Source organism: Dendrobates tinctorius, unplaced genomic scaffold, assembly GCF_039654945.1.
Source record: "Dendrobates tinctorius isolate UK_male_01 unplaced genomic scaffold, ASM3965494v1 ptg000129l, whole genome shotgun sequence".
NCBI classification, from domain to species: Eukaryota; Metazoa; Chordata; class Amphibia; order Anura; family Dendrobatidae; genus Dendrobates; species Dendrobates tinctorius.
Genome location: NW_027361797.1, coordinates 38,940,006 through 38,952,771, shown reverse-complemented (window position 1 = coordinate 38,952,771; position 12,766 = coordinate 38,940,006). Strand labels below are relative to the sequence as shown.

General features: G+C 44.0%; 1 protein-coding gene across 2 annotated transcripts; it reads left to right on the top strand.

The window, feature by feature from the left end:
- The first annotated feature begins 2,815 nt into the window (after positions 1–2,815).
- On the top strand, positions 2,816–12,519 carry LOC141047750 (uncharacterized). Of its 2 annotated transcripts, none has more exons than XR_012219899.1 (2): positions 2,816–3,053; positions 11,356–12,519. XR_012219899.1 is itself a non-coding variant. In XM_073543015.1 (2 exons), exons 1-2 carry the CDS (start codon positions 9,702–9,704, stop codon positions 11,488–11,490), a joined length of 846 nt encoding a protein of 281 aa, XP_073399116.1. In that variant the 5' UTR covers positions 8,852–9,701; the 3' UTR covers positions 11,491–12,519. The 2 variants fall into 2 exon arrangements, 1 of the variants encoding a protein (XP_073399116.1); XM_073543015.1 differs by lacking the exon at positions 2,816–3,053 and adding an exon at positions 8,852–10,412.
- Positions 12,520–12,766: the final 247 nt, after the last annotated feature.

Sequence of the window (12,766 nt, the reverse complement as noted above, 5' to 3'; positions counted from 1 at the left end):
GCCAAGCGGCGGGATAATGGCGGCAAATGCGCAGATAGTCTATGGCACACAACACAGTCTCTGGCACACAGGACCCGGGGACATCGGGCTCCGTAAATCCTGTTCATGATGCTCGGTACCGGGCCGGTATCTCAGAGGGAAGTGTCACAGTAGCGGTGACCCGGTCTGTGGCCCTGGGCGTCCATTTAAAAGGGATTGAGAGTGGCTGATTAAAGTTTATAAGTGGATAACACGTGATGCCACCTGTGGTGATCGGCAATGAAGGGGTTAAGCCGACGCTGCAGGCCTCTGGGACAGATGGTACAAGGCAGCAATGATGATGAAGCTCCCCACAGGTGGAGCTGTAATCCCAGGGCAGTGGTAATAGGTGTTGAGGAATAGGGTGTAGTGTCTGGCACTGAGCTGTAGCAGTGCTGGAGAGTTTGCAGGAAGAATGCAATGACACACAACAGGGAGCAGTTTCCTTTACCTTTACTGTGCTTTGTAAATGCAGTCCAGGGTCCAGATTACAGATGGAACAGGAGCTGATTAGCCTAGGAAGCAGCTCAGGATTCTCTCTATGCAGATGGGTTGTGTAGTCTCCTTTCTAGCGCTTATTTGAAGTACTCACAGTACTGAGTTACACTGGAGTTCCTCCTTCTTGTTCTCTTTTAGAACTCCCTCGTATGGCAGACAGCTGAAGCCTTCTATCTCTTCTGGCTCACACGTTGCTGTTGTGCCTCGGAGTCTTATGTGGGAACATAGCATTTACAGCTTCCTATTCCTCCGGTTTCTGCTGCAGGACCATTAGTATCCATACAACCTTGGAGACCGGGCTCCAGATCAAGCGCTATAGCTAGAAGTGAACCCTGAATTCTGCTCAATCTTCCAGCTCCTCTTCTCCACGTCCACACACATTGCCCTCCTCACACGAACTCCTAATTTCCCCTTCCTGGCCCCAAGAGAGTAGCTCTTCCCCTAGTTTTGGTTCAGAGCTCCATCTGCTGGCCTGGAGTGGGAACTGTGCTGTGTATTGTGAATAACTGATAGAGAGACCCTTTATTGCTTCCAAGCATGACATCACACTCCCTAGGAGGAAGGTAATACCACTGTGGTGACCATACTCCTGGGGGCGCCACAGGGGCGCCGAACCGAATTCTTGCCCGGGTGTCAGAAAGCCTAGATTCACCTTTGACTGCATTATATTCTATGGGTATGCATTATACCTTATGGGGGTTGCATTGTACTCTATGGGGGCTACATTATACCCTATGGGGGGCTGCATTATACTCTATGATGCTGGTTGCATTATATTGTATGAGGAGGGCTACATTATACTAAATTAGGTCTGCATTATATTCTGTGAGGGGGCTACATTATACTATATGAGGGGGCTACTTTATATACTATGAGGGAGCTGCATTGTACCCTATGAGTTGGCTGCTTTATATTCTATGAGGAAGGCTACTCCAACTCCTGCCACATAATTAAGACGTGTACTACCTTATATACCCTGATATTAGTGTGCTTTACAGCACAATTGGTGGTCTTGTATTTCTTTCTATGTAGCTACACAGTCGGCCCCAAGAATGATTTTCTCTGGTGGGCCCAAGGTGCTCCAGTCCGACGCTGTTCACACACCTAGTCAGAGTCGACTAGGACTCCTGTGATGCACAACCTATAAGCCCAGAATGTTCTATAAATACACAATTTGCCTGACCTATGGTTCCGCCTAATGTGGTATCCGATGGGTTAATCATGTACAAAAGTGCAATTAGATGGATGTAAGAGGCCAACACAACAGCGGTGCTGCATACCAGTTAACAACCTCTAATCCCCCTTTCTTCCCACCCATAGGTCATTTTCTGCAGGGAGGGTTTTGATGAGAGTATATGTATGTAAAGGCCCCATTACACATAGCGATGTCCCAGCGATCCCACCAACGATCCGACATGGATGGGATCGCTGGGACATCGTTAGGCTGATTGCTGGTGAGCTGTCACAAGATAGCCCCTCCAGCGATCAGGACCAGCGACGATGGACACTGGTTTCTAATGTAAACATTGGGTATCCAGGAGCTGCGGCTCTTGGATATCCGCTGTTTACCTTGGAAACCGGCGTACACGCTGGTTTCCAAGGTAAACATCGGGTATCTAAGAGCTGTGCGACTCCTGGATACCCAATGTTTTCCTTGGAAACCAGTGTCCAGGGTCCCTGATCGCTGGTCTCTCGCTTCCACACGCATCGATGCGTGCTGGCCAGCGGGAGACCAGCGATCAAAAAATGGCCCAGGCCAATCGAGCACGATCAGCAATACCCAGCAGGGGGACCGGTCGCTGATCCCGGTCGCTGGCGAGATCGCTGTGGTGTCACAAAATCAGCAATCTCGCTAGCGAGATCGCTGTGTGTGACGGGGCATTAAGACTCCTTAAGAGTATGAGCAATTAGCTCTAGTTCATACAGTTCTGCTTGCAAACAATCTCTCTGCCTGACAATCTATGTTTGCCGCCAAACTCTCTCTGAAGAAACAACAGGACCGCCGCACCTAGTCCACCACCAATAAGTTGAATGGATGTGTCTCCTGACTTTCCTAGTGTGCTGTAAATCCTCTTCGGGCTGCACACCTCTGGAACCTCTGGAACTTCTAGAACCAGGCACCTGTAAAGGAAAGAAAACAGAACACCGGTATGCTGCTCAACTCCCACCAGCAGGTGGCACCAAAACAGCAGCATCCACATCTCCTGCAAGGCTGATATTGTCAAATAGACCAGCAGATGGCGACGGAACCTCAGTCCTGCCACTGGAGGCCGCTATTTTGAAGACCCAGCCTCTAAGGAAGGAAAACTTTTTAATCCAACAGCTGCAGCAGCTCGAATAGCGTGTCCGCCATTACTTGTCTCCTGTCTGGTCTGACATCTCCTGGCTGCTGCACTGAAGGTGCTGACCAGCACTCACTAAAGGGCTCCTGCTCGCTCTGCTTGGAGAATCCACACATCTGCCTTAATAACACCTGCCTATCGGAACCTTGGCTCCTGCAGACTTTCTTCTTCCCTGCGCTCCTTGTCTGGAAACTGGTAAGGAAACCCTGCACCTTCTCTGACAAAGGATAGGTGAGGCCAGGGGCTGGCTGGCAAATTGTAGCCTGGGGGCAAGCACCCAGCAGTGGCCCATGAGTAGCGGCTCATCCTTAGGGCTCATACTCATTTGCGAGGAGAAAAAAAAGGTCCGAATTCCTGACCGAAAAAACGGACGAGTGCTATGCGACTGTCATGCGAGTGTAATGCGATTTCCATATGATTTTTACACTGTACATCCCATGTGCATGACATCCGTATGCAATCCGTATGCAAAGCGATTTTAACATGAGGTCTTACATAGAGCAGTTCTCTGTATGTAAAAGCTCATGTTAAAATCGCATTGTAAAACTCCACTGTACACATCATTTTAAAATCAAATAAATTAAAAGCCGGCAAATGATCTGCTGCGTACAGTATAGAATAGAATAGATATATACACGTAGAATAGGTGTGTGTGTATATATCAGTGACACTCATATATAGAATCATAGAATCGTAGAGTTGGAAGGGACCTCCTGGGCCATCTGGTCCAACCCCCTGCTCAAAGCAGGATTCGCTAAATCATCCCAGTCAGATGTCTGTCCAGCCTCTGTTTGAAGACTTCCATTGAAGGAGAACTCACCACTTCTCGTGGCAGCCTGTTCCACTCATTGATCACTCTAACTGTCAAAAAGTTTTTTCTAATATCTAATCTGTGTCTCCTCCCATTCAGTTTCATCCCATTGCTTCTAGTCTTTCCTTGTGCAAATGAGAATAAAGTTGATCCTTCTACAATGTGACAGCCCTTTAGATATTTGTAGACAGCAATTAAGTCTCCTCTCAGTCTTCTCTTTTGCAAACTAAACATTCCCAAATCCTGCAACCTTTCCTCATAAGACAGGGTTTGCAGACCGGTCACCATTCTGGTCGCTCTTTTCTGAACTTGCTCCAGTTTGTTGATGTCTTTTTTAAAATGTGGTGCCCAAAACTGGACACAATATTCCAGATGAGGTCTGACCAAAGAGGAGTAGAGGGAAATAATGACTTCACGTGATCTAGACTGTATGCTTCTGTTAATACATCCTAGAACTGCATTTGCCTTTTTTGCTGCTGCATCACACTGTTGACTCATATTCAGTCTGTGATCTATTGGTATACCCAAGTCTTTTTCACATGTGCTGTCACTTAGCCCTATTCCTCCCATTCTATATATGCTTTTTTCATTTTTATTGCCCAGATGTAGTACTTTGCATTTCTCCCTGTTAAAAACCATTCTGTTAGTTACTGCCCACTTCTCCAGTTTATTTAAATCTTTTTGAATCCTCTCTCTCTCTTCTCTAGTATTAGCTATCCCTCCTAGCTTTGTGTCATCAGCAAATTTAATCAGTTTACCCTCAATTCCTTCATCTAAATCGTTGATAAAGATGTTGAACAATACAGGGCCCAGGACAGAGCCCTGTGGTACCCCACTTGAGACATTCTTCCAACTGGATGTGCAGCCATTTACGACCACTCTTTGGGTCCGATCACTAAGCCAGCTATGAATCCACCTAACAGTTGCCTTGTCCATTCCATACTTAGTCATTTTTTCAATAAGGATTGTATGAGAGACTTTGTCAAATGCTTTGCTGAAGTCAAGATATACTATATCTACAGCATTTCCTTGATCCACCCAATCAGTGATACCGTCATAGAAGGAAATTAAGTTAGTCTGACATGACTTATTAGTTACAAACCCATGCTGACTCTGTTTGATCACTTCATTCTTATCCAGGTATTGACTTACATGTTGTTTAATAATTTGTTCAAAGATCTTTCCTGGTATAGAAGTCAGACTCACTGGCCTATAGTTGCCTGGGTCCACCTTCTTCCCCTTTTTGAAGATAGGAACAACATTTGCTCTTCTCCAGTCTTCTGGCACTTCTCCTGTTCTCCAAGAATTTTCAAAGATTATGGAGAGTGGTTCAGAAATTTCTTCTGCTATCTCCTTCAGTACTCTGGGGTGTAATTCATCTGGACCTGGAGACTTGAATTCATTTAGGTTAGCTAAGTGTTTCCTCACTATCTTTCTGTTTATAGATATCCTGGATTCTTCTATTCCCTTAATAGGACAGTGAATAACAGTTGGTGTTACATTTCCTTTCTGAGAGAAAACAGATGCAAAATAGGAATTTAAAAGTTCAGCCTTCTCAACATCCTGTCTTACCATTTCATCATTTTCATCCTGTAAAAATCCTATAGCATCTTTGACTTTTCTTTTACTTTTGACATATCCCCAAAATCCTTTATTATTGCTTTTGACATCTCTTGCAAGCCTCAATTCATTTTCAGCTTTAGCTAATCTGATTTGTGCCCTGCAGATTCTGCAGACAGCATTATATTCTTCTTTAGATATGCCTCCCTCTTTCCATTTTATAAACATTTTTTTCTTCCTTTTTAGCATGTGCTTAAGTTCTGTGTTCACCCATCCTGGTTTCCTTAAATGCTTCCTATTCTTCCCTCTTTTCGGAATTGTTAACAACTGTGCTTTGAGAATTTCATTTTTCAAGATTTCCCATCCTTCCTGGACATTTTTGTCTTTAAGGATATCCAGCCATTGGATCCCTCCAATTCTCTTTCTGAATCCCTTAAAATCTGCCTTTCTGAAATCTAACCTTGACGTCTGAGTCTTCACAGGTCTTCCTCCTCTAGTTATCCAAAATTCTAAAATAGCATGGTCGCTACCTCCTAGGGTTCCAGCCACTTTTACCTCCTCAACCATTTCCTCCCTGTTTATAAGGATTAGATCCAAGGTAGCAGTTCCCCTTGTTTTCTCCCCTACCTTTTGGAAGATAAAGTTGTCAGCAAGAGAGGATAAGAATTTCCTTGACCTGTTAGTTTTGCCTGAGAGAGATTCCCAACAAATGTCTGGATAGTTGAAATCTCCCATGACAACTATGTCATATTTTTTGGAGAACTTGGCCATTTGATGCATAAAGAGTTCATCCATATCTTCAGCTTGCACAGGCGGCCTGTAGTAAATGCCTACAATGGTGTCCTTTCCATTGTTCTGTCCTTGTATTCTTACCCAAACAGTTTCCACAGAACTCCCAGTCTCTGAAGCTTCAATCTCTGTGCAGATATATGCGTTTCTAACATACAATGCAACACCCCCTCCTCGTTTATCAAGTCTGTTTCTTGCAAATAAGTTGTATCCTTCTAGTCTTGTATTCCAATCATGTGTATCGTCCCACCAAGTTTCAGTGATTCCAATGACATCATATTTCTTTTCCTGTGTTAGTAGTTCCAATTCTCCTTGTTTGTTGCCCATGCTTTGTGCATTAGTATAGAAACATTTTAGTTTGTGATTGGTTTCTCTTTCTCCAATATTGTTATTAATTAGATTCTTTCGTCTTTGTTCTTCCTTTCCACTTCTATTAGCAGAGTTCTCAATAGCATTTGTCAGGTGTATGGCTTTTTCTGGTCTTTTGCTTCCCTTCCCATGTTGTTCTAGTTTAAAGCTCTCCTTACAAGTGTAGCAAGGCGACTTCCAAATACATGCTTTCCAGTCTTCGTAAGGTGCACCCCATCTCTAGCAAGTAGTCCATCGTATAAGTAGTTCACTCCGTGATCCAGAAATCCAAATCGTTGCTGACTGCACCATCGACGTAGCCAGTTGTTCACCTGCAGAATCTTATTCCACCTCCTTGTTCCATGGCCATCCACTGGGAGGATGGAAGAGAAGACCACCTGCGCTCCCAGTTCTTTCACTTTCTTGCCTAAGTCTTCAAAGTCTCTGCAGATGGTTTCCAGGTCGTTTCTTGCTGTGTCATTTGTCCCCACATGTAGTAGCAGGAATGGGTAGTCATCTGTAGGTCTGAAGAGTCCTGATATCCTGTCAGACACATCTTTAATTTTTGCACCTGGAAGACAGCACATTTCTCTTGAAGTTATATCCGGTCTGCAGATAGCGGCCTCTGTTTCTCTCAACAGGGAATCCCCCATGACCACCACTCTCCGTTTCTTCTTCACAACATTTTTCTTTCTCCATCCAGGAGGACTCTGAAGGCGTACAAGGTTGCTGTTTGTTGGCAAAGTCTTATCCTGATGTATTTCTTCATCGTTTTCCTGCGTGAGAGCCTGGTACTGGTTTCTGAGCAGTATGGGTGCTGACTGCCTCCTGATCCTCCTGCTTCTCTGGGTCACATGTCTCCATTCCTCTGTTTCTTCAGGTGCACTTCGAATTTCTTCTCTTTCTGTAACATGAAGAGATAATTCTGCTCTGTCCAAGAACTCTTCACCTTCCTTAATGATCTTCAACGTAGCCAACCTCTCTTCGAGATTTTGCAACTTTTCCTCCAACAGGGACACAAGCTTGCATTTGTGGCATGTGAAGTTTGGCTTTTCCACTGGTAAGTCTGTGAACATGTAGCAAGAAATGCAGCTCACCAAATGGCTCCTGGCCTCTTCCATCTTGAGATTTCTTAAAAACGATGAAAGATGAGCCAAAATTTGCGCGCCTATCGGCGCGCGGTTTTTCCGATTTCCTCTTTTCAGCTGCAACGGCCAAAACCCAGTGATCGTTGAGCTCGCGGAGACTCTTCACTTATCCCAGAAGGCACTGGGAATATGCAAATGATCTCCTCAAGACTCTTCCCCTGGTTTTTTGTATAGCTTTATATTTCATAGAGAGATAGATGGCAGAATAGCCGTTAATTCATTTGTCGGCTGCTGTAAAATCAATGCAGAAGCCGACAGGATAGAAGACATGGGTTACATACAGTAAACACATGCAGAATAGTTAGATATATAGATGTTAGTGACCAATACAGTTAGTATAGTATGTGTGCAAATTAGGGGACATGTATGTATTTAATAAAAGATTATTTTTTGGGGGAAAAAATTGTGTGGGCTCCTGCGCAATTTTCTGCGCCGGAGAGGGAAAGCCAGTGACCGGGGGCCGATGTTTATAGCCTAGGATGGGGTTAATAACCATGGATCTTCCCAGACTATGAATGTCAGCCTGCAGCTGTATATTTAGCCTTTACTGGCTATTAAAATAGGGGGGCCCCCCAAAAAATGACGTGAGGTCCCCCTACAATTAATAGCCAGAAAAGGCTATACAGACAGCTGTAATTCATAGCCTAGAATGGGACCATGGTTATTGCTCCACCTCGGCTATGAACACCAGCTCACAGCTGCCCCATAAATGGCGCATCTGTAAGAGGTGGCATATGGGGTAATAGTTGGGGGTTAATGTCACATTTATATTGTAAGGTGACATTAAGCCCGGATTAGTAATGGAGAGGTGTCAATAAGTCAACTATCCATTACTAATCCTATAGTTGGTAAAGGGTTAAATAAACACACAAGCAGAAAAAAGCATTTTGATGAAATGAAACACCACACAGTTTTGACATCTTTATTGTTCTGCTAATCCAAGCAACTCCCTCGATCTTCTATAATAAAGAAAAAGAAAAAAACAACAATATACCATACCTGTCTTGCATACAGTCAGTCCCACGCCGCAATCCATATCTGGGAGATATACAGTTTACAACCGGGAGCGGTGCTAATGCGACTGCCCCGGCTGTAAACCACCTGTAATGACCTCTGTAGTGTAGAAAAATGAACTGTCATTTTCCCACACTCAAGAGTCTACTGCAGGTTAGGCTGTGAGGCAGCACAACATCAGTGACATCAGCGCTAGTCACTGATGCTGTCTCCGGCAGCTTCTCATTCATTCATCAGTGGTTTACAGCTGGGGCGGTCGCATTAGCACCACTCCCGGTTGTAAACTGTATATCCCCCAGATATGGATTACGACGTGGAACAGAATGCCGGACAGGTATGGTATATTATAACCAATTATTAGGCCTAGATTAATGGCACTTCCAATCAACAAAATCTTGCAAATAATGGAAGCATATGCCAAATAATTAGAAAAAAACTTGAATAATTTTCATTAAACATTAAACATACAATACATTTTAAAATGATGGGGATACAAATACAAAAGCTGCAAGCACAGGGTATTGCGATATCTATTCTATTATTTCTAAACACTGTTTTTCGGTGATTCATTTGTATCCCTGTTCATACTGCACCCACACACACATATGATACACCATTTGAAAGGTAAACTGGCCCCCTTCAGCAAGAAAATAGACAAACAAACCACACATCCACAATTTTATCAGTAAATACAGTTTAAACATTCATTTTCATAAATCTGCAGAAAGATACAATGACCTGCAGGTGGCCCCTCAACTGGAAAACATTTTTTGACTTCTAACAATGCAAACAGTCAGTGGCGCTCAAGTATACACACGGACTCCAGCAGCATATGTAAAATACACCAGTCACCGTCGGTGTCAGAATAAAATCAATAGAACTAAAAAATATTACTACTGCGCTTGGAGTCACCATAAAATAAAATGGAAAAACAAATATATGAGCCAGTAATGAATAACCAAATTAGGACAAACAGTACAGTTTGCGAGAGGAGCACCATCTTGTGTCCGAGCAGTAACAGCTGTCACACTCCTTCTTGACAAGGCATCAGAGATCATACTGGACTACGCTGTCACCATCTACACTCCACATGACTTACACAGCATTCTTAACCAAGTTCAACCCAAGTACATTTCTGTAGCCAGACATCTGAGACTGCAGTGTGCACTTCTCATGCCTCCCAATGTCACTCTGAAACGATGTACAACTTTGAATCCAGCCACTCTTATTCCTATAGTGGAGGATTCAAAAGGGGGGGGAGAAGGACAGGGTAAACCACTATTTTTGCAGAATTTGACTGAAGAAGAACTCTTTGATGTATATCATGAGCATGATTGTATGGCCCTTATGGCCCAAGAGACAGCAGGTTTTTCACATGTTTCTGATGTACCCCTTGCTAATCCAGATGTTGAGCTTTTCATAGATGGATCTCGAAGCATCGGTGAAGACGGACGGTTCTACACTGGATATGCAGTGGTAACACAGTATGAGGTAGTAAAAGCAGAACCACTCGCTCCTCACATGTCTGCACAAGAGGCGGAGTTGACGGCACTCATTGAAGCGCTTAAAGGGGCTGACGGTAGACGCTACAACATTTACACAGACTCAAGGTATGCTTTCGGGGTGGCCCATGACTACGGTCCTATATGGAGGGCAAGAGACTTTCTTACATCTACAGGCACTCCTGTTAAACATGGGCACCTCATCAAACAACTGATGGAAGCGTTGTTGCTGCCCAAAGAGGTTGCCATAATTAAGGTAAAGGCACACACAAAGCTTAATACCACCGAAGCAAGAGGAAACGACAAAGCGGATCGAGCTGCCAAGGAAGCAGCCAGAAGACCCAGACACAATGAGACCCCTGAGGCACCTCCACTGGTTATGGTAAGCACTGAGTGTAACCACTTCGACTTGAGTATCTTGCAGGCTCTTACTCGGCAGACAACCGGGGAAGAGAGAAAGGCTTGGTCGAAAGCTGGAGCACGTGACCATGAAGGTTTGTGGATGGTGGGACAGCGGGTGTGTCTGCCAAGATCCTTGTATCCCGTCATGGCTCAAGCAGCCCATGGACCGACGCACCTTTCTAAAAATGCTATGTGTTCTTTGGTGGATAAGCAATGGGTCGCTCCAGGTTTTACAACAGTAGCTACCAGGTTCACACAGGCATGCCTGACATGCGCACAACACAACCCAGGAGGTGTAGTGAAAGTACCACAGAAACACATACCTAAGCCCCTCTACCCGTTTCAACGACTGCAGATCGATTTCATACAGTTACCCCTAGTAGCAACGTATGAATATGTACTCGTGTGTGTTGACCTCTTCTCAGGGTGGCCAGAAGCATTCCCGATGCCGAAAGCCACTGCAAGGGCTACTGCAAAGAAGCTGATGTCAGAAGTTTTCTGTAGGTTCGGACTACCTGAAACCATAGAGTCCGATAGAGGTACCCACTTCACTGGAGAGGTAATGCAGCATGTTATGCAAATGTTGGGGGTTACACAAGCATTTCACACACCCTACAGACCTCAAGCAAGTGGTAAGGTTGAGCGGTTAAATGGGACACTTAAGTTAAAGATTCAAAAAGCAAGTGAGGAATTGGGGAAACCTTGGACAGAATGTTTACCCCTAGCTTTGTTCTCCATTAGGTACACACCTAATAGAAAGACAAAACTATCTCCTTTTGAAGTTTTGTTTGGGTCAGCACCAAGGTTAGGCCTATACTTCCCACAGACACTGCAGCTACAGTGTGACAATCTCACTAGCTATGTCCAGAGCCTTCAGAAGAGGCTCTCGCTTGTGCATAAACAAGTCTTTGATTCTATTCCAGACTCAGAGAATCAAGAAGGAACCCATTCCCTCCAACCAGGAGACTGGGTGGTCGTCAAGAGACATACACGGAAACCATTGGAGCCGAGGTTCGACGGCCCGTTCCAAGTTCTCCTCACTACCTCTACATCAGTAAAGCTTGAAGGAAAACCCACTTGGATTCATGCCAGCCACTGCAAGGCCCTGGAACGGAGGAATGATGATTCTGTTCCTGTTGCTGATAACAGCCTTGCTCCAGGAGGCACAGATGCGGAAAAATCAAAATGACATTTTAGAGACTGAAGTTCCTTTCGTAACTAATTTTAAGAAAGATGTGCTTTGGATAATTTACCTTCGCTATAATCAACAGAGGTTTATAAATGCTACTAGAGATGCACTAAGGCAAATACTAGATCTAGGTAGCCCTGACGATTTTTGAAAATATGTGAATATTCCCCCAAAGAATTGACAAGGTTGAGAATGAGATATGATCTCTCAACCCACTTCAGGGAATTTGGTGAAGAAAATAATGACAAGCCCAACACTGGCGCTTAGGCCTTTGAAGTACCTGGAGGAAGGAGGGTAAGAGAATCATATCTGTTCTCAAAAGGGGGGACTGATAGGGGAACCATGATTCTGTGGGGTCCTTTCATACACTCTTAGGGTCTCACACTCCATACCTCTATGATATTAGCTGACAGAAGAAATCACTTCTCACCTAATCCTGTTGTTCTCTCCTCTTACCTTTGTAATACTTATGATTCATGTAACTGAAGGATATATCACGAGTTCCACGTAGGCCTAATGAGTTTATACTCTTAGAAATAGATAAATCACTATAGATAAAGGGGCCATAAATACTTAGTAAGACAGGTTAATGAGGCTAACTGAGCTATAAACTGTCATGAGGATAGATAAATGAGAATGATATTGGGATCTTGCGTAATTTACCCAAGACCTATTAAAGCTTTCAGCACGTCTACACAAATACTAATAATTAACAGCCGAGTACAATCTGATTGGTTAACGAATATGAATATGATTGGTTGGAACCATTTATGCTTACTGTTGAATGATCAATTGTCCAATGAAATATGATTATGTAATGTAACCGCCTACTCAAATGAGCATATAAGCTTGACCTGATTAAAATTAGCCAGGCGTAGCGTGGCATCTTACAGATACATACCCTGTCTCTGTGTCGGTTTGTCACCTTGCCCGGGCAACACGCTATCAATCTGGCTACCATCCGGCATACCTAAAGATCTCCCGTTGAGAGATAAACCCATCAGCACAAAACAAGCCTTATAAATCCCTTTGGATCTTGTCTCCTATTGCAGTAGGGGTTAAACTACCACACACAAAAAAAAAAGGAATGAACTCAGTCTGAAATCAAGGGGCCCAGTAACAGATATTGCACATGGATCAAAGTT